Source organism: Lithobates pipiens, unplaced genomic scaffold, assembly GCF_037356315.1.
Source record: "Lithobates pipiens isolate NorthernLeopardFrog02 unplaced genomic scaffold, aLitPip1_a1.2 Scaffold_16, whole genome shotgun sequence".
Lineage (NCBI taxonomy): Eukaryota > Metazoa > Chordata > Amphibia > Anura > Ranidae > Lithobates > Lithobates pipiens.
Genome location: NW_027507748.1, coordinates 515272447 through 515295559, shown reverse-complemented (window position 1 = coordinate 515295559; position 23113 = coordinate 515272447). Strand labels below are relative to the sequence as shown.

Genomic DNA, 23113 nt, shown 5'->3' with positions numbered 1-23113 from the left:
CCTTCATTTTGTTTGCAAATATCAAAGATTCCAAACTACCAGCAAGAATAAGCCCATACATTTTAAAGAGCACCTGCCATTTCAGATCCCTCATGGCAGTGCCTGTTAGCGGGCATCCACTCCCCTGCTGCCACCACGTCCCTCACCTTGTTGTGTCACTGCTGCATCACCAGTTATCCCATTAAAGTGAATGGGACTGTCTGTGGATCAACAGCGGGCCAGAGGAGGAGCCAATGCGGTTCAGAGATGACAGTTGCTCTTTAAAAATTATGATTTAAATTGAGTTGCTTTAAATCAAGCATTTTTACTAGTGATTTAAATCGACTTGATTTAAATTGCATCCAAACTGAAGCTGAACTTAAAGCGGGAGTTCCGTCGTGTGTTTTTTTTTTTTTTTTTTTTTTTTTAAAGCCAGCAGCTACAAATACTGCAGCTGCTGACTTTTAAAATAAGGACACTTACCCGCCCAGTGCGCCCGTGATGTCAGCACCCAAAGCCAATCTCTAGATCGTCTCTTGGGTGCTGCCGCCGCCATCTTGGGTATGGGAATCGGGAATCATTTCCCGGTTCCCTACTGCGCATGCGTGAGTCGCGCTGCGCAATAAGGATGGTCCCCGCTGTCTCTGGGATCCGTGTGTTTCCCAGCAGATAGCGAGGGACCCGCGGGAAGTGGCGTAAATATCCACAAATTCTGCGGATATCTATGCCGGAAGTGGGTGCAGATACCTGTACTGTACAGGTATCTGCACCCCCCCCCTGAAAGGTGCCAATTGTGGCGCCGGAGGGGGGGAGGGTTCCAATGAGCGGAAGTTCCACTTTAGGGTGGAGCTCCGCTTTAAGGAATTCCACCACTTTGTAAAATCTGTTGGATTACTATGAGTTAAGTCTAATAAAGGTGCATGCCACCTCACTGACATCTCTTTAATTTAATTTACAGTTTACCTTTTTTTTCTGAGAGCTGGGAGCTTAGCTGTCACTGGACTTCCCTGGTCTCGGCTACAGTGTCGCATACAGCCCACTGTCGCTTCCTTTTCTCTCCTTATGTCCAGTCATAGAGTGCTTTGTATTTTGTGAATCCATTCACAAAATACAAAGCCTTCTTTGATTGAACAGGTGAGGGGAGGGGCGGGCAGAGATGGAGAAGACAGTGTCTATGATGTCAGAGTGCTGGGACGGTAATGATGACTGTTTTCTCAGAGCTCAATAAAACTGTCAGTTGTAAATAGGTGATAAGTTTACCAGCTGGTATGTACCTTATTGGACTTAACTCCTAGTAAGCCAACACATTTTACAAGTCACGGTATTAAGAATGATTTTATGCACGGGTTTAGCATGTCAAAGGTGTTCAAGAGATTTCAAAAGCTTACCCTCTACCGGCTAACTTAAGTTGTTAAAGATTCATCTCCAAAACTCTTTTTTTTTCTCTGCGAAACATGAATGGTTAAAACAGCTGAGGTTATGTGGTGTTCTCACAATATTAAAATCTTTCAAAGTTCGATGAAAACCTGAAAGTTAGAAGTTATTTGCTTATGCCAAAAACATTTGAAAATGTAAATCAAGCCCCAAACTGAGATTACATTGTATATTTAATTATTTTTATGTAATTATAGGCTTACTGGTGATGGATTCTTGTAGATGGGGGTTCTTTTATTACAAGATGTTGACAGCTATGTTTGTGTGTTATTTTATGGCTTTTCAACTCTAACGTTTTAGTGACTGTGGCGTACTCTGCCATGACTAAATATTGTAACTAAACACATTTAATGCTTGTTGAAAGCACTTTCCATTCAAGTAGCAAACTATAATGCACAGAGAACCTGAGGGTGGGCTATAGAGGCACATTTTACTTATTTATTTTCTTGATTTTTTTTCTTTTTTTTTTTTTAATAACATGCTACAAATTACAGAAAAGCATACAGTATCTCACTAAAGTGAGTACATCCCTCACATTTTTAAACTATTTTATTATATCTTTTCATGTGACAAAACTGCAGAAATAATACTTTGCTACAATGTAAAGTAGTGAGTGTACAGCTTGTATAACACTGTAAATTTGCTGTCCCCTCAAAATAATTCAACACACAGCCATTAATGTCTAAACCGCTAGCAACAAAAGAAAGAGAGTACATCCCTAAGTAAAATTTTCCAAATTGGGCCCAATTGGCCATTTTCCCTTCCCCATGTCATGTGACTCCTTTAGTGTTACAAGGTCTCGGGTATGAATGGGGAGCAAGTGTGTTTAAATTTGGTGTTATTGCTCTCTCTCCCATACTGGTCACTGGAAGTTCAATATAGCACCTCATGGCAAGGAACTTTCTGAGGATCTGAGAAAAAGAATTGTTTCTCTACATAAAGATGGCCTAGGCTATTGGAAGATTGCCAAGACCCTGAAACTGAGTTGCAGCACGGTGGCCAAGACCATACAGCAGTTTACCAGGACAGGTTCTACTCAGAACGGGCCTCGCCATGGTCGACCAAAGAAGTTGAGTGCACAATGCTCGGCATCATACGCCGGAGGTTGTCTTTGGGAAATAGACGTATGAGTGCTGCCAGAATTGCTGCAGAGGTTGAAGGGGGGGGGGGGGGGTAAGCCTGTCAGTGCTCAGACCATATGCCGCACGCTGCATCAAATTGACCTGCATGGCTGTCATCCCAGAAAGAAGGCTCTTGTAAAGATAATGCACAAGAAAGCCTGCAAACAGTTTGCTTTAGACAAGCAGACTAAGGACATGGTTCCAGGATAAACTTATTTGGTTCAGATGGTGTCAAGTGGCAACCAGATGAGGAGTACAAAGACAAATTTGTTTTGCTTATAGTCAAGCATGGTGGTGGGAGTGTCATGGTCTGGGACTGCATGAGTGCTGCTGGCACTGGGGAGCTACAGTTCATTGAGGGAACCATGAATGCACACATGTACTGTAACATAATGAAGCAGAGCATGATCCCCTCCCTTTGAAGACTGGGCCGCAGGGCAGTATTCCAACATAACGACCCCAAACACATCTCCAAGACAACCACTGCCTTGCTAAGTAAGCTAAGGGTGAAGGTGATGGACTGGTCAAGCATGTCTCCAGACCTAAACCCTATTGAGCATCTAGGGCAACCTCGAATGGAAGGTGGAGGAGCGCAAGGTCTCTAACATCCACCAGCTCTGTGATGTCATCATGGAGGAGTGGAAGAGGACTCCATTGGCAACTGTGGTGCTCTGTTGAACTCCATGCCCAAGAGGGTTAAGGCAGTGCTGGAAAATAATGGTGGCCACACAAAATATTGACACTTTAGGCCCAATTTGGACATTTTCACTTAGGGGTGTACTCACTTTTGATGCCAGTGTTTTAAACATTAATGGCTGTGTGTTGAGTTATTTTGAGGGGGCAGCAAATTTACACTGCTGCAATGTAAAGTAGTAAGTGTACAGCTTGTATAACAGTGTAATTTCTTCAGTGTTGTCAGATGAAAAGATATAATAAAAAATGTACAAAAATGTGAGGGGTGTACTCATGTTTGTAAGATACTGTATGTTTGGCCAACCAGTGTGTAGTAAATTTATACAGTATTTTGAGCTGCTGTTTAAAGAGGAAGTAAACCCTGATGAGTTTACTTCCTCTTTCATTCCCTGCAAAGGCAAAGCATAATGGACTACTATGCATCGCATAGTAGTCCATTATGTGTCACTTACCTGACACAGGAGCCAGCGAAGTCACCGCTGTCCCCTGTAGTTCCGAGCGTCCATCTTCTTGGTGGGTCTCTGTGGGTCTCGCTGCTCCGGCGCTGTGTTTCGCCGGAGCAGCGATGACGTCACTCCCGCACATGCGCACGGGAGCAGAGACTCGTGGCATTGCCGTCATCGACGATGCCCCGCTCAGTGCGCCTGCGCGCCGCTGTCTACGGTGCATGCGCTCTATATAGCGGTGCCCGTCTTCGGGCAAATATCTCCTAAACTGTATAGGTTTGGGAGATATTTCTTGGACCTACAGGTAAGCCTTAATCTAGGCTTACCTGTAGGTCAAAGTGGTTTGTAAGGGTTTACAACCACTTTAATCTTTCTTTTACATGTTTCATGAAACAGTATATTTGCAGTTCATTCAGCTTTGCTTTCTGTGTAACATGGTTCCTGATTTCATATATACATTCACTGGCCTCTTTATTAGATTAATGTATCTAGTACCCATAAATGGGTGCACATGGTTCGTAATCATCCTAAAGTGTGATTAGAAAAGCTTTCTCCACTCAATATAAGGACACCTTTGGGTTTACTGCCTGTATAGTTAAGTCTGACAACCTCCCATAATATAAAGGTGGGTCCTTTCTTCAAAATGAATCCATTATATTTAAACTGCTGTAAATGTAAATTTGTACTCCTTGCATCCATGCTTTTTTTTTTTTCTTTGTACTTTTTGTCAAACGCAGCTGAACTTCTTGACCATGTCTGTATTGGCTCAATAATTGCAAACAAACTAATGTTTTGCACTGCGACCCATGGACTTTATTATATTATATAACACTCTTATTAATAAAAATACAAACTTTATGTATGCAAAATGAAAATCATAAAACCTGATTAAAATACAGAACAAGGTAGCATCTTGCGCCTTTATGTTGATTAGGATGGTAGCCCCTATCCAGTATCAGTGTCACTATCAAAGACAGACAGTCATACTCTTTATAAAATATTTATAACTGGGGGTGCCATCACCCATTCACATAAAACTCAATATATTATGTGCATTTCCACTCGTGCAGGAGCAATACAGGTCCTCGTTGTATAATAACTATTTGGTCCAATCTAAAACACCATCTATATCCAGCATTTAGGGATCATAGACATGGACGAAGAAGTTCACAAAAGTATATATCGGTCTGTGCCCATATGGGGGTCCACCAAAAACACCATCGCTAGAACCACTAGTACAACTTCATCCAAGGATGTCTCCTTGCATCCATCGCTTAGCCTGGGGGCCTTGGGTGGACACGGTGGAAGACCCCAGGCTAAGCGATGGAGGCATGGAGACCTCCTCGGATGAAGTTGTCCTAGTAGTCCACCCTGCCTGTGCCCTGAAGTCCATGCTGCTATTTAAAAAAAAAAAAAATCGTTCCCTGTTCCCTTTGCCAGCATACCTTTTACATCTCTGCCAGATCTTGCTCATGCGCTTTTTTGGTATCTAAAGGCAGTTCTTTAGACCCCTTTCACACCACACCACCCATAGCGTGGGCAGTAAAGCGGCGCTATTTTTAGCAGCGTTTTACCGCTGGATTTGCGGCGCATTTATAAGCGCCCCGCTAGCAACCGAGAAAGGGTTAAAACAACAGTATTACAGCGCTGCCCCATTGATTTCAATGGGGAGCAGCGGTGGAGGAGCGGTGAACGCACCGCTCCTTTGCCGCTCCAAAGAAGCTACTGGCAGGACTTTTCCCTGACGTCCTGCCAGCGCACCGATGTAGTGTGAAAGCCCTCGGGCTTTCACACTACAAACAATGGTGCAGCTTTTTTAGGCCGGATTGCAGGTGCTATTTCTAACGCTATAGCGCCTGCAAAACACCCTGGTGGGAAAGGGGTCTTATTGTATACTGTATCTGTTCCCATGGGGTTAGCAACATGAGCGTCATTATGTCAGCAACTTGTAAACGGAAACAATTCTGCTTGAATCCGGAAGAGCCTTTTCCCTGGGATCTCATGGGACTTTACACAAATTTGCAGTTTAGTAATGATATTTCCCGGGAAGATACTGCTTATAAAGCCTTACCAGAGGGCACCTATGCGGCCAGGACTAAATCACCAGTGCCTCAGCATATAGAGCTGCAATCACCAGGGAAGTTTCTGTTTAGGGGGAAAGGTCCACTTTAATACACTGGCCACAGAGTGTATATCTCTTCAGTTAAATTGTTAAATTGCCGAAATAAAATTTCCCTGTAATATTAAGATTAATCTAAACTAAGGCCCATGGGCTCTCCTGTTTTGAAGCTATAGATTTTAACATAAGGTTTATAATTGGATTATGAATCCTTTTCGTCTCTTTAATTAAAGAACTGCAGCTTCATGGAAATGCACTACATTTTTATATAGAGTGGAAGAGCGGAAATCTGTATAAGAGATATGTATGCCTATTTTCCGTGCAATGAGAGAAAAATGAAAATGCAGTTTGTGTCTAACTTCTTAACATGTTTAAATGTCAGGTTTGCTCCTTTTCAGTGTTGCAATAAGAATATTTGGGGTTTTCTTAGTTTGAAACTCCAGGCAAACCACCAAAATACATACAGTGCATTCATAAAGTATTCAGACCCCCTTCAATTTTTTACTTTCGTTGAAGCCTGATACTACAGTTCTTTTTAAATTAATTTTTTTTCTCATTAATCTAGATTCAGTACCCCATAATGTCACAGTGAAAACTGAATTTTAGAAATGTCTGAATTTATTTAAAAAAAAAAACCCTGAAATTTCACATTGACATAAGTATTCAGACCCTTTGCAACATAATTTGAAATTCAGCTCAGCTCACAACCATGTTCTTTCTGCACATACTGAGCACCTTTCTGCAGACTAAACTGCAGCTAAACATCATAACCTCAAGCTGTGACTGGATAATCAAGGAGCAGCAGCACATTAAAGGAATGACAGCGTTGGGCATTGAAGCATATTCGAATAGAAAAATTGCAATTCCCAGTCCAGTTCAACCTGAGACCTCATAACTACAAGCTAAATCCCAACTTTTGATTTCCACGGTGATGGTCGTTTTCTCTCTATAGAGTTCAAACTCTCTATAGAGAGAGGTTTAGTATTTCTCTTAGAAAAGATTTCAATAGTGTGCTAATCATCTTGACTGGAACAGTAGCAGACCCTCACTCATGATTTACAGTACCTTGCAAAAGTCTTCACCCACCTTGGCTTTTTACCTATTTTCTTACATTACAGCCTTTAGTTCAATGTTTTTTAATCTGAATTATATGTGATGTATTGGAACACAATAGTCTAAGTTGGTGAAGTAAAATTAGAAAAATATATACATGTTGCTACCAGACTCCTCTACCTTACCAACAGCTCAGTGTCTGCCACCCCTCTCTGCCATTCCCTACACTGGCTCCCGATCACTCAGTGAAATTCAATTCAAAATACTAACCACATCATACAAAGCCATTCACAACTCTGCCCTGAGCTACATCAACAATTTTGTCTTTAACCACTAGAGATCCTCGCTATAGCCGAATGACGGCTACACGCGGACCTGCTTTGCCGGGACGACGTCTATTGACGTCGTCCCGTGCACGAGCGGCCTGCGCGCCCCCTGGGGGGCGCGCTCTGTGATCAGCGAGTCTTAGACTTGCCTGATCACGGATCGGAGCAAGGGGTCGATCCCGACCCCTTACCATGTGATCAGCTGTCAGCCAATGACAGATGATCATGTGACACAACAGAGCTGGTGATCGGCTATTTTTCCTCCTCGTGCTGACAGCGCGAGGAGAAAAAGAAAAAGCCGATGACCGACGGCCGTGATCGGGACATTAGTCCCGATCACGGCCAGCTTATCAGTGCCCACCTGCCCCCTGCCAGTGCCACCTAACTAATAAAGTGCCCCCCATCAGTGCCCAGGCTGCACTGGTGGGCACTGATAGGCTGCACTGGTGGGCACTGATAGGCTGCACTGGTGGGCACTGATAGGCTGCATTGGTGGGCACTGATAGGCATAGTTAAGGCGGCACTAATAGGCACAATAATGTCCCGATCACGGCCGCCGGTGATTGGCTCTTTTTTTTTCTCCTCGCGCTGTCAGCGCGAGGAGGAATAATAGCCGATTACCGGCTCCGTTATATCACATGATCAGCTGTCATTGGCTGACAGCTGATCACGTGATAAGGGGTCGGGATCGACCCCTTGCTCGGATCGGTGATCAGGCGAGTCTCATAGACTTGCCAATCACAGAGCGCGCCGCGCGCGCCCCTCAGGGGGCGCGCAGGCCGCTCGTGCACGGGACGACGTCAATATACGTCGTCCCGGCAAAGGAGATCCGCGCTGTAGCCGTCATTCGGCTATATCGCAGGTCTCAAGTGGTTAAAAAACAAGACAAAAAACATCTGATCACTTTTATTGCTGTCACAAATACTGTAAACATCCCTTGTGACAGTAATAGGCGGTGGCAGGTACTCTTAATGGCGGGATCGGGGGTCTAAAGGATCACAAATCCCTCATTTGCACTTAAAAATATTCAGATCACCAAAATCTGCGATTCTGAACACCGCAATTTTTTTTTTTAAATCGATGCAATTAACAGCCAAGTAAACTGGAAGTGACGCTGTGACGTCACTACTGGAATTTTACTAGAGAGACCCGATCAAAGCCAAATCTGGCTCTGTTCTGGTCACAGCCTAGCCAGCAGACATGCTGGATCGGGTCTCCCGGTGGTATGGGAAGAGCGGCGGGAGGTGGGGGATGTCCCTTCCCGCTGCCTGGGATAACGGCTGAGCAGCTGGTGACCTGGATCGGCTGTTATCACCAGATAACCAACTGCCTGCTCTGAAAAACTGTACCACTGCAGACTATTCCCTGATACATCCACTTTCCCAAGCCGATGTACAGGTACGGCGATTTGGCTTGGCTTTTCCAAAGGTCACAGGAGTGCCATTCATTTTGCACTCCTGTGACCCATTTTTTAGCAGAAAGCAGTCTGAAGTCCGCTCTCTGCTGATGTCACCAGGATCAGTCCAGGCACCATGTCATCCCGACTTCCGAAGTCTGGATCAGCTAGGTGCCTGAACTGATCCTGGTGACGTCAGCAGGGAGCCGACTTCAGACCATTGTCTCAGCCCTCCAGTGAGTGCACGGGGGGGGGGGGGGGGGGGGGGGGGGGGTCGGTATATAAATCCTGTAGAATAACACTTTGGCTGTGGATTACACACTAGTTGACTGTTCATCTTTGATGCACCAAATCAGGGAAGACAAATATTGTAGAAGGGACCGGAAATGTTTACTCCAAAATGATTTTAAGGGAGCAGTGCCACCTATTGATTTTGTGGAGTTTTTCTTTCTTCAACTAATATTATTGTACTTTTAAATCCACAACTACTGTCTAGATCATTTGTAAGAAATCTTGTGTTCATGCTTATATTTGCAGATTTGTCATTTTGGTTATAATATAAATGTATTCATTTTTTAAATTCTTGATGAAGTAGGTTTAGTGCATGTTCTTTTTGCTCTCGTTATTGAAAGCTCATTTCTTTCCCTGTACAATATATTTAGATTGAATTTACTTGAACATTTGTAAGCCCGTGAAGCAATACATAGTTGCATTTTAAGCTTTCATTTAGCTTTAAATCAAATATATTTTGTTGAGCTAAACCTTAAAAGTTATGCAAATAAAGTTTGATGACCTTGTACTAGAATGAGAAATTGACTCTGAAAGAGGCTGCATATTATTTTTTTCATCAAACTTCATTTTTCAGAGAAATGTTAGGTGAGTTTAGTTAGATTTTACCTGTCCTTGTCCATTTTTTTTTTCTAAACAAGGTTAAACTTACTGAGTAAAAGATGACATACGCACTAGTGGATCCATTAAGGTGTCTTCTGCAGATGGCTAAATATGACAACAAACCATAACAGTTGTGAAACCTGCTGTAGATTACCTCAGAATTAGTACACAGTGCAAAATGGCTTTCCAACCCATAGGTTAAAGTGAAAGTAAACTCCCCTATCGTTTTCAGCCAAGGAAGCTGCCATCTTTGCCTCTGTTTAATCTTCAACTGCTATGGTGCTGCACATGTGATTCGTTATGACACCAGCCATTGGATGGTTTGATAGTTTGGCTGAGAGCACAGCCAATGTGCAGTTAGCATTGCCGACATGCCTTTTTTTTATTAACTGTTTAAATCCATGGGTTTACTTCCACTTTAAAGTGGTTGTAAAGCCACGTCTATCAAATGCTCCCATCCCCTCTGTATTAGAACAATAAGTTACCCAGTGTCTGTGTTATATCCTAAATATGCTTATGTGTACTGATAACACAGTGTCACAGAAGCAGCGTGGTAGGGGATGTACTGGCCCACAGCTCATTGGAATACAAAGAAGAGAGGGATGAGTTCAGGTTGTCTGAGCTCATTTCTAGCTAGTAGCAAATCGGGAAGATGACAAACCCTAGTAATAAATTGTTCTCTGGCAGAAATCCTTAGGTGGTCAACAAGGTTTAAACTTAGTAAGTTCTAAATTTGGGCATCATTGGGCTGTTTATAGCCACTGCAAGGCTTTAGTCACACAGCTATTTGCCTTTGGTGGGGTGTAAGTTTTACTTATAGCAACTTAGCAATACTTCAAGGAAGGTGAACTTTATGTAAACTGTGCATATTTAATGCACAATTTCCCGCAGCTATTTTGTGGGGCGGCTCAGGATGAACTGGCACTCGAGTTAAAGCACAAAAACCTAGCGCAAGGAGTGCCTAAGCCTATCTGCTTTGTCACTGTAACTATATGACTGGCATAATCATTCCTCCAGAAGTCAAGGACCACTAGTTTGAGGCTTACTGAAGCTAATGGTGGGTATTTGGCAAGGATGTGTCCTTTACCAATATAGTCTGTGTTAAAATGTCCACTACAGCATATTGGAAGGTTTGAAAACATGCTATAACAACCATTGAAGAAAATTATTTTTAGTAACAGCAATAAAATATAATTTTTTTTATTGCCCTTTACTAGAACAAGGAAAGTATGTAGTGTGTTTATATAGTGGGTAGCAGACTATGAGAAGAAGCCAAGTCACAACTTTATGGAAACTTTGTCCCTTCCCCTATAGGACGGTGCTGGGTCCCTGAGTGACCAGCACCATTGCTGTCACCTTGATCGAAGGGTTATGAGCTGCATACTCCCAAATACTCAGAAGTACAGATGATTTTCTTATCTCTTGGCAATCATGAGTGTCCCCAGAGCTAAGATAAGCTGGTTATTTATGGAGGGTTAGTCGGAGATTAATCTGAACCTGTTGCTTTGCACTATGTGGTCAAAACCCAGGCTCAATGTAAGGAGACTTATTGACCGCATGGCTGGTCTATACATAGTTTTGTAAAGCTTTTAGTTTACTTGTTTTGAAGGAACTTCCAAAAGTTGTTTTTAGAACATGTCCGCGTGCTTGTCCTGAAGTATTTATACGATAGATATTCTATACATAGCTGTAATGTGTCCGAGACCTATCAATTTTTTAACAGCTTGCTTTCTATCAGACTAGCTTGTAATGAAATGTTCTTTATGTATCTTTTAACAGGTATCTTACTGAAGAGGGATTTGACGCTTGTAGAGGTTCATCAGATAAAGTGAATAAAAGTGCTATTCTCCTTGTTGCTCTCAATGTAAGTTAATTTTTTGATTTAATAACCGAATTCTTTGATAAGTTGTAGCTCTGCTAAAGAACACCATTCTGGGCTTTCTGTCATGCCTGGAGTACAGATAAATGTCCTGTAAATCCTTCTTTAGCACATTAAAGCATCATGTCTCAGAGCAGCCCTGCCTGTATCAAATGGTGATATTGACCCAATGGCTCGGTGTTCCAACTTCTTAAAGAGCTTATAAGAATTCAACTTATGCAAAAAAAATAAAAATTATAAAAATAGATTATAAAATCCTCCTGGGTGGTATTATAGCCAAGAGCCTCTACCAGATTATTGTCTGCATTGTGAAGTAAGTTGTCATTGGGGAGGGATGAAAGAATTTCCAACAGGACAGGAATCCACATTTTCAGTACCATGTAACTAGTCCAAGTCATCATACAAGCTGAAGTACCCCATTGACAAACTGAAGTACTGGCCAGCCTTAGAGTTGGTGTGATGGCTAGGGGGCAGTGTGTAGCAGTTTTTTCCAGTAGCAATGCATATATGACAGTGTTTTGGAAACGCTGATATTGGAAGATAATCAGATTAGTTACTTGATAAAAAATAGTAAAAGTAAGTTTGGCAATCTGCTTTTCCTACTTTTAGCATTCACAATTTTGCAAGCTCACGTCATACAAAGTCTTGTATGTCTTGTAGTCCCGTGTGTTGTGCGATCTGAATGATCCAGTAAATCTTTGACTGTCCAAGATCTAAATGAACAATTTTCATAAACTCTCTAACTTATTGTGTATGATCTTTTTCACAAGGTATAGTTCTCACTGTAATACTAGAGTTTAGCAAAGTGTGTCCATAAATTCTAAAGGACATTAAAAGCAAAAAACAAAACCAATACTATTTCTTATTATTTCTCAGACATTGAGGGAAAACAGAAGTCTTCACCTTTCAGTTCTACTGCCACCTGTAGTGGGATTGGACACTGGCAAACTAATTGTGGCCAGCCCAGGATAACCCCTTCTACTATTAGTTGTTTCCCCAGTTGTCTTCCAGAACACCCCTTGAGAGATGGAGCTCCTTCAATCACCACAGGAAACACATTGCCCATTTAGTTGAAAAGGCGGTCCCTCAGGAATATGGTCTTTCATTTGTGTTCCCTCTGTCAGAGGAGGCATGTTTCTGAAGCACCATTTTGTGTTTTGGGGAAGCGCAGTCTCTCAGGGACTCCCTGGGAGGATGGAAGCAGCCTAAGGAGACTGGGTCTTAAGGGCAGCTTGGAGCACTATCGCACCTCTCCCACATCCTTGGCCACAGCTCTGTCCAGCTTGAGTGGAGCAGACCCGCTTCTACCTCACTCCATTACCCAGCGAGGGTCAGTGGTGGGTGACCACACTCGTGGGCCTGCCCAGGGGAATTGGGCAACACCCGACCAGCAGCTTCATCATCTGGGCCGCATCAGCAGAGATGCTGGGGAGGTCTCATGGCCACGCCATACAACCGCCGTGCCAAAGATGCTGAGCGTAATTTCTGCCCGAGTAAGGTCATCACAGTGTGCCGAGACCTTCTGGGTCTCTGGGGTGAAGGGAGGAAGGGGAGCGTCAGGCTGCCCACCTTATCTTAGCCAGCATATCTGGACAATAGGAGCAGGGGTGGGAACCACAGCAATGGGGGGGCCATTGTGGCTTCTTTCCATGACAATTGGGAGGAATCGGGCACCAGCCAGGCACAGGTAGGCTGATGGGCAGTACTGTAATGTGCATTGTGTAATTGGTAGCTAGGGAACCCCTGGGTGGTGGGTCCCCACAGCCCCAGGTGGGGGTAGGCTACCGGCTAATTGCACAGTGGTGTATAGCTGGGAACCTGATGGCTTATTCCCCCATCCATTCTGTTTTGCAGGCTAAAAAGGCATCAAGGGAGAATAGATCAAGCAAGAAGAAATGCCTTAACGGTGGCACTAAGCTATTTTCCAGCTACACCAAAGCCTTATGCAAACAAGTCATTGCCAATCTGTTGAAATCTGAGCCAGACTCCCCCATGGCCAAATTTCTCAACTCATTTAAGAACGAGGTTGCTTCCACGTTTATATTTTTCAGAAAATTTATCTCAGATACGTGCACACCAACAGCCTCAAGTAGTCAAGCCTCGGGTAGTTACATAGTAGGTGAGGTTGAAAAAAGACACAAGTCCATCAAGTCCAACCTATGTGTGTGATTATATGTCAGTATTAAATTGTATATCCCTGTATATTGTGGTCATTCAGGCGCTTAGCTAATCGTTTTTTGAAACTAACGATGCTCCCCCGCAGAAACCACCGCCTGTGGAGGGGAATTCCACATCCTTGCCACTCTTAGAGTAAAGAACCTTCTACGCAGTTTAAGTTTTAACCTAATTTCTTCTAATTTTAATGAGTGGCCACGTGTCTTGTTAAAACTTTTTTGCCAAGGGAGTTTATCCCTATTGTGGTGTCACGAGTATGGTATTTATAAATTGAAATCGTATCCCCTCTCAAGCGTCTCTTCTCCAAAGAGAATAAGTTCAGTGCTCACAACCTTTCCTCATAACTAATATCCTCCAGACCAGTGGTCATCAACCTTGTCATCAGGGCCCACTATCAGGCCAGGTTTGCAAGATAACTAAAATACATCACAGGTGATATCATTTGCTGCTCAGTGATTGCAGTATTCTAGCCTGCATCTCTCCAATGTAATACATAAAACCTGGCCTGTTAGTGGGTCCTAAGGACAGGGTTGATGATCGCTGCTCCAGACCCTTTATTAATTTTGTTGCCCTTCTTTGAACTCGCTCCATTTCCAGTACATCCTTCCTGAAGATTGGTGCCCAGAACTGGACAGCATACTCTATGTGCATCCGGACCAGAGTCTTGTAGAGCAGGGGAATTGTCATTTTATCTCTGGAGTTGATCCAGTTTTTAATGCATGCCAATATTCTATTTTCTTTGTTAGCAGCAGCTTGGCATTGCATGCCATTGCTGAGCCTACTAGGACCCCCAGGTCCTTTTGCATCCTTGATTCCCCCAGAGGTCCCCCCCCCCCCCCCCCGTGTGTAGATTGCATTCATATTTTTAACCACCAAAATGCAAATTTTTACACATAAAAACGAATTTGCCATGTATTTGTCCACCCCATTAATTTGTTAAGATCTTCTTGGAAGGTTTCCACATCCTGCGGAGAAGTTATTGCCCTGCTTAGCTTAGTATCATTTGCAAATACAGAGGTTGAACGGTTTACCCCATCCTCAAGGTCATTTATGATCAAATTAAATGGGGTTGGTCACAGCACAGAACTCTGGGGGACCCCACTTTCCACCCCTGACCATTCTGAGTACTCCCCATTTATCGCCACCCTCTGAACTTGCCCTTGTAGCCAGTTTTCAATCCATATACTCACCCTATGGTTCGTGCCAACGGACCTTACTTTGTACGGTAAACGTTTATAGGGAACTATGTCAAATGCTTTTGCAAAATCCAGATACACCATGTCTATGGGCCTTTCCTTATCTAGATGACAGCTCACCTCCTCATAGAAGGTTAATAGATTGGTTTGGCAAGAACAATTCTTCATGAATCCATGCTGATTACTGCTGCTGATACAGTTTTCATTACTAAAATCTTGTATATAGTCCCTTATCATTCTCTCCAAGAACTTGCATATTATTGCTGTTATGCTAACTGGTCTGTAATTCCCAGGAATGTAATTTGGCCCTTTTTAAAATATCGGTGCTACATTGGCTTTTCTCCAATCAGCTGGTACCATTCCAGTCAGTAGACTGTTGACTATGATTATGAGGAACAATGGTCTGGCAATTACTTGACTGAGTTCCCTAAGGACCCTCGGTGCAAGCCATCTGGTCCTGGTGTCTTATTAATGTTATGTTTTTCAAGTCAATTCCTAATTCTGTCCTCTGTTAGCCCTGAGGGTGCTACCTATGATGTTTCATGAGGATAAACACTGCAGTTTTGGTTACTGAAGCCCCCTGATTCCCTCGCGAAGACTGAGAAATTTACTGTTTACATACATAAATAATTTCTTGGGATTTTTTTTGCTCTCCTCCGCTATGTGTCTTTTGTGTTTCATCTTAGCTGCCCTAATTGCACCCTTACATTTCTTGTTGCATTCTTTGTAATGTCTGAATGCTGATGATGATCCCTCAGCCGTGTTTCTTGAAGGCCTTCTCCTTTGCTTTTATATACATTTTTCATTGGTGTTAAGCCAACCAGGACTTTTGTTCGCTTTTTTAAATTTATTTCCCAATGGGATGCACTGTCTAGTGCCCTTGTTTAATATGCTCTTAAAACAAACCCATCTCTCCTCCATGTTCTTTGTTTTTAAGATTTTATACCAATTTATATATTTTCTGGCAAGGTTCGTAGTTTAGGGAAGTTGGCTCTTTTGAAATTCAATGTCTTTGTATTGCCCTTATGTTTCCTATTTGTGTGATTTATACTGAGGCTAATTGACCTGTGAAACTAAGGGGTATTTTCCCCTTAGTTTCATCCCTTTGGAGCACTACCCATAAGGATTCCACCTCCTCCCTAGCTCCCTTAGTGTTGCCATCTCTCACATTAACTTGTACACTATTCAGGGTATACAGGCATACCCCTTTACCCTCTCTATCCCTGCGATAAAGGGAATACCCTTGAATGGTTGCCAGCCAATCATGAGCTTTTGAACCAAGTTTCTGAAATTCCCACAACATCGAAATCCTCCCCGTGCAACAGTATCTTGAACTCTCGCATCTTGTCCGCCAGGCTCCTGGCATTCGTGAACAAGCCACGTAGTTTAGACCGGGCACATACTGTCTTCTTATTGGGTGTTCAGAGATTGCAAATAGGACTTGTTACTATACTTCCCTTGGGTTTATGTGCTTTAGTCAACCTACCACTAATGCCCCCAATATGTTCCGCACTGACTATCTTTACCTCTGGACCCTTCCCCCGTCGTCTAGTTTAAAAGCCCCTCTAACTTTTTGGCCATCTTCACTCCCAGCAGATCTGCACCCCCCTCATTTAGGTGAGGTCCGTCCCTTCTATAGAACTGGTGACTGACTGAGAAGTTGGCCCAGTTCTCCAGGAACCCAAACCCCTCCTTACTACACAAGCTCCTCAGCCACTTGTATACTTCCCTAATCTCCCTCTGAATTTCTGGTGTGGCTCAAGGTACCGGTAGTATTTTTGAGAATACTACCTTGGAGGTCCCTTTCCTCAATTTAGCTCCCAAGTCCAAAAAAAAATATTCTTTAGGACACTCCATCTGCCTCTGACTTTGTCATTGGTGCCAACATGCACCATGATAGCTGTGTCTTCCCCAATCCCTCCCAGTAATCTGTCCACCATATCTGTGATCTGCTGAACCCGAGTGCCCAGTAGACCACATTCAGTTTGGCGTTTCAGATCTTTGTCACAGATTGCCCTCTCTGTCCTAAGAATTGAGTCCCCTTCCACCAGAATCTGTCTTTCCGTTCCTTTTGCTTTCCCCCCACTCTCACTAGAGGAGTTCTTCCCCTGGTAGCTAGGGGAGTCACTCAGCTCCAGCATTGCTGGTCCCTAACTAATTTCACCAATGTCACTCAATGGGGCGTACTTTTTGGGATGTTTCAGCCCATGATCGGCTTCCCTGGCACTTTATTCTTCTTGTCACCCATATACTCTTTTCTAGTGCCTGCACCTCTTTGTCTCCACCCGCCTCTGTGCTGGCCCCTGCTGGCACTTGCCAGGTACGTTTCTGGCTCTCCTTTAGTATGGAGGGTCTTCTCAGTGCTGACAGTTGCTTCTCTAGATTCAGAATCTGGGCTTCCAGGTAAACAATGCACTTACATTTTGCACAACAGTATTCATCTTCGATGATCAAGGAGCGCATAAATGCAAGATGTACACCGAGTTGCATCTTCACACCTGACGGTCATCTTACCTACTAATTAGGATTATAACCTGTCCAAATTAATCAACAGCTAGCTTCCTGACACTAATACTCAACAATACACAGGTACTCACAACCTACATGCACTCGCAGCCCATGTGCACTCACAGTACTTGTAGTGCAGCGGTGATTGTACCCTCTTCTACCGTCCCTGCAACCTCTAATCTAGTAGAGCACTTGGGGACTAGGGAGCAGAGCCTGACATCAGTCAGGCCGGTCTCTTCAGACTCAGATTCAAATAAGGAGGAAGAGCAGGCCAAGTCTAGCAAGTTTGCAAAATATAAACTGTCCCTAGAGAAAGTGTTCTGCTAGGTGCAATTTATGATACTCTGGAAATCCAGGATGAAGAGGCTCAATTATCCAGACACGATACGATATATCAGGGTCTAGGTAAAAAGAAATCAAGAGTTTTTCCCAGTCCACGAGATCCTGTCAGATCTAATTTGTAAGGGGTGGTCGGAACCTGACAAAAAAGCCCTTTTCTCCGATTCCTTAAAGAGACGGTTCCCTTTTGATGAAAATCCAGAAGCCATTTGGAATAAGAATCCCAAGTTAGATGCACCCCTATCCAAGGTGTCTAAACAGGCAGACTTAGCGTTTAAGTACATGGGACACCTCAACGATCCTATGGATAGGAGAACAGTTATAGTCCTAAAAGGGCTTGGGATGCGTCCATGATCAATTTAAACCCATTATTGTCCACTACTTGTGTCGCCAAGAACTTCAAATTATGGCTCTTACAGCTTCAAGAGCATTTGGTCACAGGTACCCCAAGAGAAGAAATACTACAATTTTTTCCATTGTTCAAAACTGTGGGATTTATGGCTGATGCATCAGCAGAATGGGTCAAGTCTTCAGCTAAGTCTGATGGGCTGTCAGGAGCAGCCAGAAGATCCGTTTGGATGAAGACATGGCCAGGAGACACGTTTTCTAAAATGCATCTGCAGTGTGCTTTTTACCGGGGATCTACTATGTTGTCCTGATTTGGATGTTGCCCTTGAGAGAACAGCGAACAAAAAGACCTTTCCTGTGAAGAAGAAATTTGCCGCTGGGCCAATCGAATGCTGCCACTGTGCCATCCAATGCTGCTACTGTGACCCCCCCCCCCCCCCCACCCGCTTGCCATCTACCCAGCACTTACCCTGTCTCGGTGGGGCAGCTGGTGACGACGGTGAGTGGTGTCCTCCAATAGACTCCTCCTGTCCTCTCCTGTCAGGCAACCAATAACGGCACCTGTCGTTTCAGCCAATCAGGTGATGGGTAATGGACCCGAGCACCTGATTGGCAGAGAGGCAGTTCAGTGTTAGAAGGGTGAATATTCATTCGCTGTTCTAACACACCTGGGTGAACTGCGGCCTGTGGCTCTAATCAGGTGCTTAAAAAACAGGGGCAGCGGCGGTCATGGATAGATTCATGCAATGCAGGGAGGGTGAGGGACCGCCACTGCAACTGATAGTCAGTTGGAATCGCTCTTTAAAACCCAGTTGGTGCTGGCAGGACTTGCCTTTGCCCAAATCTGGCTGTGACTTTCATTTGTGAAACCATGGCAGAATGGTCAAAATCCCTCCAAAGGGCAGAGCAATAGCAAGGAAGGATCTGTTGACTCCATGGGAGCTACTCATCCAGAGCTAGGTCTTTTTCTTTTGCTTCTTACACTGTGTAGGAATAGCTCTCTGGCGATCTTCCTTGCTTTGGTTTAACCCAGTTGAATGCTTTTTGCTTTTCGCTGTCTTGATAAGACTCTCTTTACTGGGCTCTATTGTGTCTTTGGATCTTGGGAGCAAGGAGCAACTCTAAAAACCATTTCAAGGCTGAAGGATTTTTTTTACCAAGTTTTTCCTTAGGGCTTTACCCTGAGGGTGTTTTTCTTGCCTTGAAAATAGATGGGAATTGAGCTTGGTGCTCAGCTCTATCAAGTGTGCATCCTTTTTTGCTAAAATTTGGAATTATAGGTCTACTTTCTTTCTCCTACGTATTCCTTTTACATGGACATTCCATGCACTTATCCAATTTCACCATGCTCATGCCATGGGATTGAACCTTGGTCTCTCTGGTCAATTCCTGTGTGACTTCCTAATTATAGGGGGAATTTCTTGCTTTTTTTCTGGCATCAGGCATTGTTTCCCCATGCTAGGTGGGGACCTGGTTTCATTATCATGTACTTGTTACCAGGTGGGGGCTGCAGCCTAATCAGGTGCCAGCTTTGGGTGTTGGTCCTTAGGTGGCTCTTGAGCTGCAGGCAGTCACTACTCTCATTTGTTCCTGTTAGTGCATTTTTGCTGCTGCCTACCCCTCAGCGGGATCTTTTTTTTTTAAATTTCACTCTGTGTGCCCCAATGGACAAGAAAGAAAATAGAATCTGTGCTAAAATCCCTTTCCTGGAGTCCATTGAGTGACACAGTCCTCACCCCTCTGTGATTTTTATCAAGCTGTTAATACGGCTTTGCTGCAAAACAAAGGCATGGTGTTTGTAGGAGGGGCTATCCTAGGCTGGCCTACAGTGTTTGACAATGTTCATTCCCCCTGTAGGTGACAGTATAACCAAAAGGTAAACGCTTCTTAGGTCCCCCTCAATGAATTCCAAGAGAAGGATTTTACAGTGAGTACAAAATCCTATTTTTTGCACAGTACAAAGATATATTTTCTTATCATTTTGTGTTTATTTTTTTATTTTTTAATTAGTAGAAAAAGATTTAGGCAATTAATCCTCTTCCTTTTTAAATGTATGTAAATACAGGTTTACAGATAAAAGCAGTAATGGTACCTAATAACCCTTGTCCTATCATACTTCATCTCCTATAGCGCTGGAATGATTCTCTGTTGGATACCAGATGCTTATGTTAATTATCGCATGGCAGTTCAAATGATTTGTGATTCAGCTGAGCAATTGGCTTAATTCCGCGCTTTAGTGACTTCCAACCAGAACCAGGAAAACAAAACTATAACTCACAGCGACTGTCATATGTCATTTTCTCTCATTGCAGAATGTTTTGAAATGTTCATTTCATTGTAAATTCTGTATTTTATAGTGTTGATTTATTTTCTTTCAGATTGAATTGTACAATAGTATGCATGGGTGTTTTATGAACGGTTGCTCTCCAGCCATGTAAAAGTTTTGGGTTGTACTCTGACACAGTCCTCTCTTCAGTAGCGTTACATTGATTTGACTTTGTGTAGGTGAAGGCAATTTTATCTACCCAAAGTGCACTCGGCTTTTATTTTATTGTGCGTGTGTGTTGTCGGCCCCAATTCAGTTTTATTTTGCTAAACTATTCAACTATTCTTTTTTTGTTGACCTTCAAAGCATAGGCACCAATTGACCAAAGCTGAGGTTTGTTTTCGAGCATACTGATGAGAAAATTTGAAGGAGCCGGATGGTAACTTTTTTTGATCCAATACATTTCTATCTATATGTAGTTTTCACTTGGGAAAATACTGCATGTGTGAAAGCACTTATTGTTGGGGTCCATATGACTCTATCTAATAGTCCCTGAGATGCAGAATATATACAGGTTTTCTTCTTTGCTTCCAACAAAAACCAAAGAAATACTTGTAGCGGGGTCTCTTTAAGGACTATAAAACTACTGTTCCCAGAACCCTGCTGGTTCCCAGGATGTTTGAAGTTATTCCCCAGAGACTCATGGGGGAGGGCATATAAGGAGGGGGAGAGGCCTAGTTCGCTCTCTTTGGACACCCCCCCTCTCTCCTAGCAAGAGGAGGTCTGTGCTGAACTGCTGGAGGCACAAGGCCTGAAGCCTGGGCCTTGTGCTCTTTTCCAAAGAGCCCTCTGCCAGCCTAGCTGCACCTGAGAGACATTTTCTCATCCTTGCTGCAGTACACCAGAAGGATTGAAGACTCGGAGGTCGGTGGATTCCTGTTCCTAGACGAATCGGTGGAGGAAACGGACTTGGACTTGTCCGGGTGGTGAGAGCTGTTTAAAGACAGATACTTTATCTTTATTATTCGTTTGGATTACAAAGTTGTTCTTCAAGTGCACCACCGAAAGATTGCTAGCGAATATTGTTTCACTGGAGTTCCATCTAGATCAGTCAGGCCTGACTGCATAGGTAGATAGTGCTGGGTGTTAGTTTACCCATGCGGGGAAGTAGCTGAAAAAGAGCAGCGCTAGAGTTGCATAGCAATACTTTATTATGCTGCTTACTCTGTTTATCTTTATTACTGGTTACTGCAGGGACCTGCTTATGTGTTGCAAACCAAATGTTCGATTCATGTTATTCCTTTTATAAAACAACAAGTAAAGTCAGTTATATACTTTCAAAGATTGTCTATGAGCTTGAGTTATCCACCCACGCACACACATATTTAGAGTATAAAGCGATTTAATGTGTATTGCTAGATACTAACTGTGCCAGAGTGGGTAGAGCAGATTGGGGGGGGGGGGGGGGTTGGCGGAGCTGTGCTCAGGGTCCAAACCAAACTTGCGGCCCTCTTAAGTGAGGGTATCGCTATATACTGTATGTGTCCCATTCTGTATTTCAAGTAACTAGGTAATCCCAAAAAATTGTATAATAAATTAGGATAAACTACAAAAGGTTGAAAGCAATCAACGCCTCTCCAAACTGTGGGGGAAAAAAAGCTTTGAAATGTGTTGTATGTAAACCTTAAAATGAACTTATTTGCTTCCAATTGGTCTGTTTAGATATACCACTAAAAGTTTTTTTGTGATATACGAGGGTTCTTCAAAAAGTTTCCACACTTTTTTTTTTAAACTCTATTAAATATAAAAAAGTGCGGAAACATTTTGAAGACCTCTTGTATATTTGATAAGTGCACAAAATACCCGATTATTCTGACAGAAATTTGTGAGCTGACAACCTCCTGTAGATGCTGCCTCCGCTGACTGTTATCAGTTAGCATTGTTCCCAGTTATCTCTTTGGATTACAGAACTATTCCTTGTACTGTTATGTAGCTGTGCTGTAGTCTTGTCCTAGTGTAAAATTGCTGCTCCTTCTTGGGCCTTATGCACTCTGGACGGTTTTACGGCTGCTGTTTTTGGCTTCAGACATTTTTTCTGTAGCCAGTCAACTCCCCGGCATGTCATCCTATGTGTCCATGCACACATAGGTTGTTATCAGCAGTTTTTGGCATGAGTGTTTTATGGCTTGGGGAAAAAAAAGCCCAGAACTAGTGGCTTTTGAGAGGAGTATTTCGGCTGTAAAAACGCTCTAACTCTGAAAAACGTGACTATTCAGCGTTTATTCGTTTTTGAGCCATACACTTTTGTGGGAGTATAATTTTGTTAAAAATCTAAAAAACAAAACAAAAAAAAACACTACAGCTGTGGTCTTTCAAACACAATATTTTGTGAAAAAATACACTTTAATGAATTAAAAAAACAAAACGAAACCGTAAAGTTAACCAAATTTTTTTGTATAATGTGAAAGATGATCTTTTGCCTAAAAAATCATGAGAGAATCATGATCTTTATTCTAATCAAAAAAATAAATAAAAATCACGATTCTCATTTTAGCCAGAATCGTGCAGCTCTAACTTACTTTATGAAAATGTATACGCCTTGTCAACTTTATAGGGCGTATTTATAAAAAAGGAAAAAATGCGGAGCTATTCATCCTGTGACACTGTATGTGCATTTGTTCTGTGTAAATAGGGTCAAAAATAAAATTAGGCTATTTTCTCTCCAGGTTGAATGTTTTGTTATTCATACAGAGTAGTATGAATTTGGAAAATACTGTATTATTGCTACTAGATATAGATCAGTCATACGATTTTAAGGAATAAATACTACTGTATAAAGCAGGGGTAACCAACCTGCAGCCCAAGATGGCTATGAGGCTCCATGCACACTGAAGCTGATAAACTGCAGTTTATTGGAGTTTGGGCGTTTTTTTGTAAAAGCCCA

General features: G+C 42.9%; 1 protein-coding gene across 1 annotated transcript in view; it reads left to right on the top strand.

Moving 5' to 3' along the window:
* TDRD3 (tudor domain containing 3) overlaps positions 1–23113 on the top strand; it is a 439138-nt gene that overhangs the window by 125309 nt on the left and 290716 nt on the right. The window contains exon 2 of the mRNA XM_077483142.1: positions 11238–11322. Within this exon, the coding sequence (XP_077339268.1) occupies positions 11238–11322 (85 nt within the window). The remainder of the gene's footprint in view (positions 1–11237; positions 11323–23113) is intronic.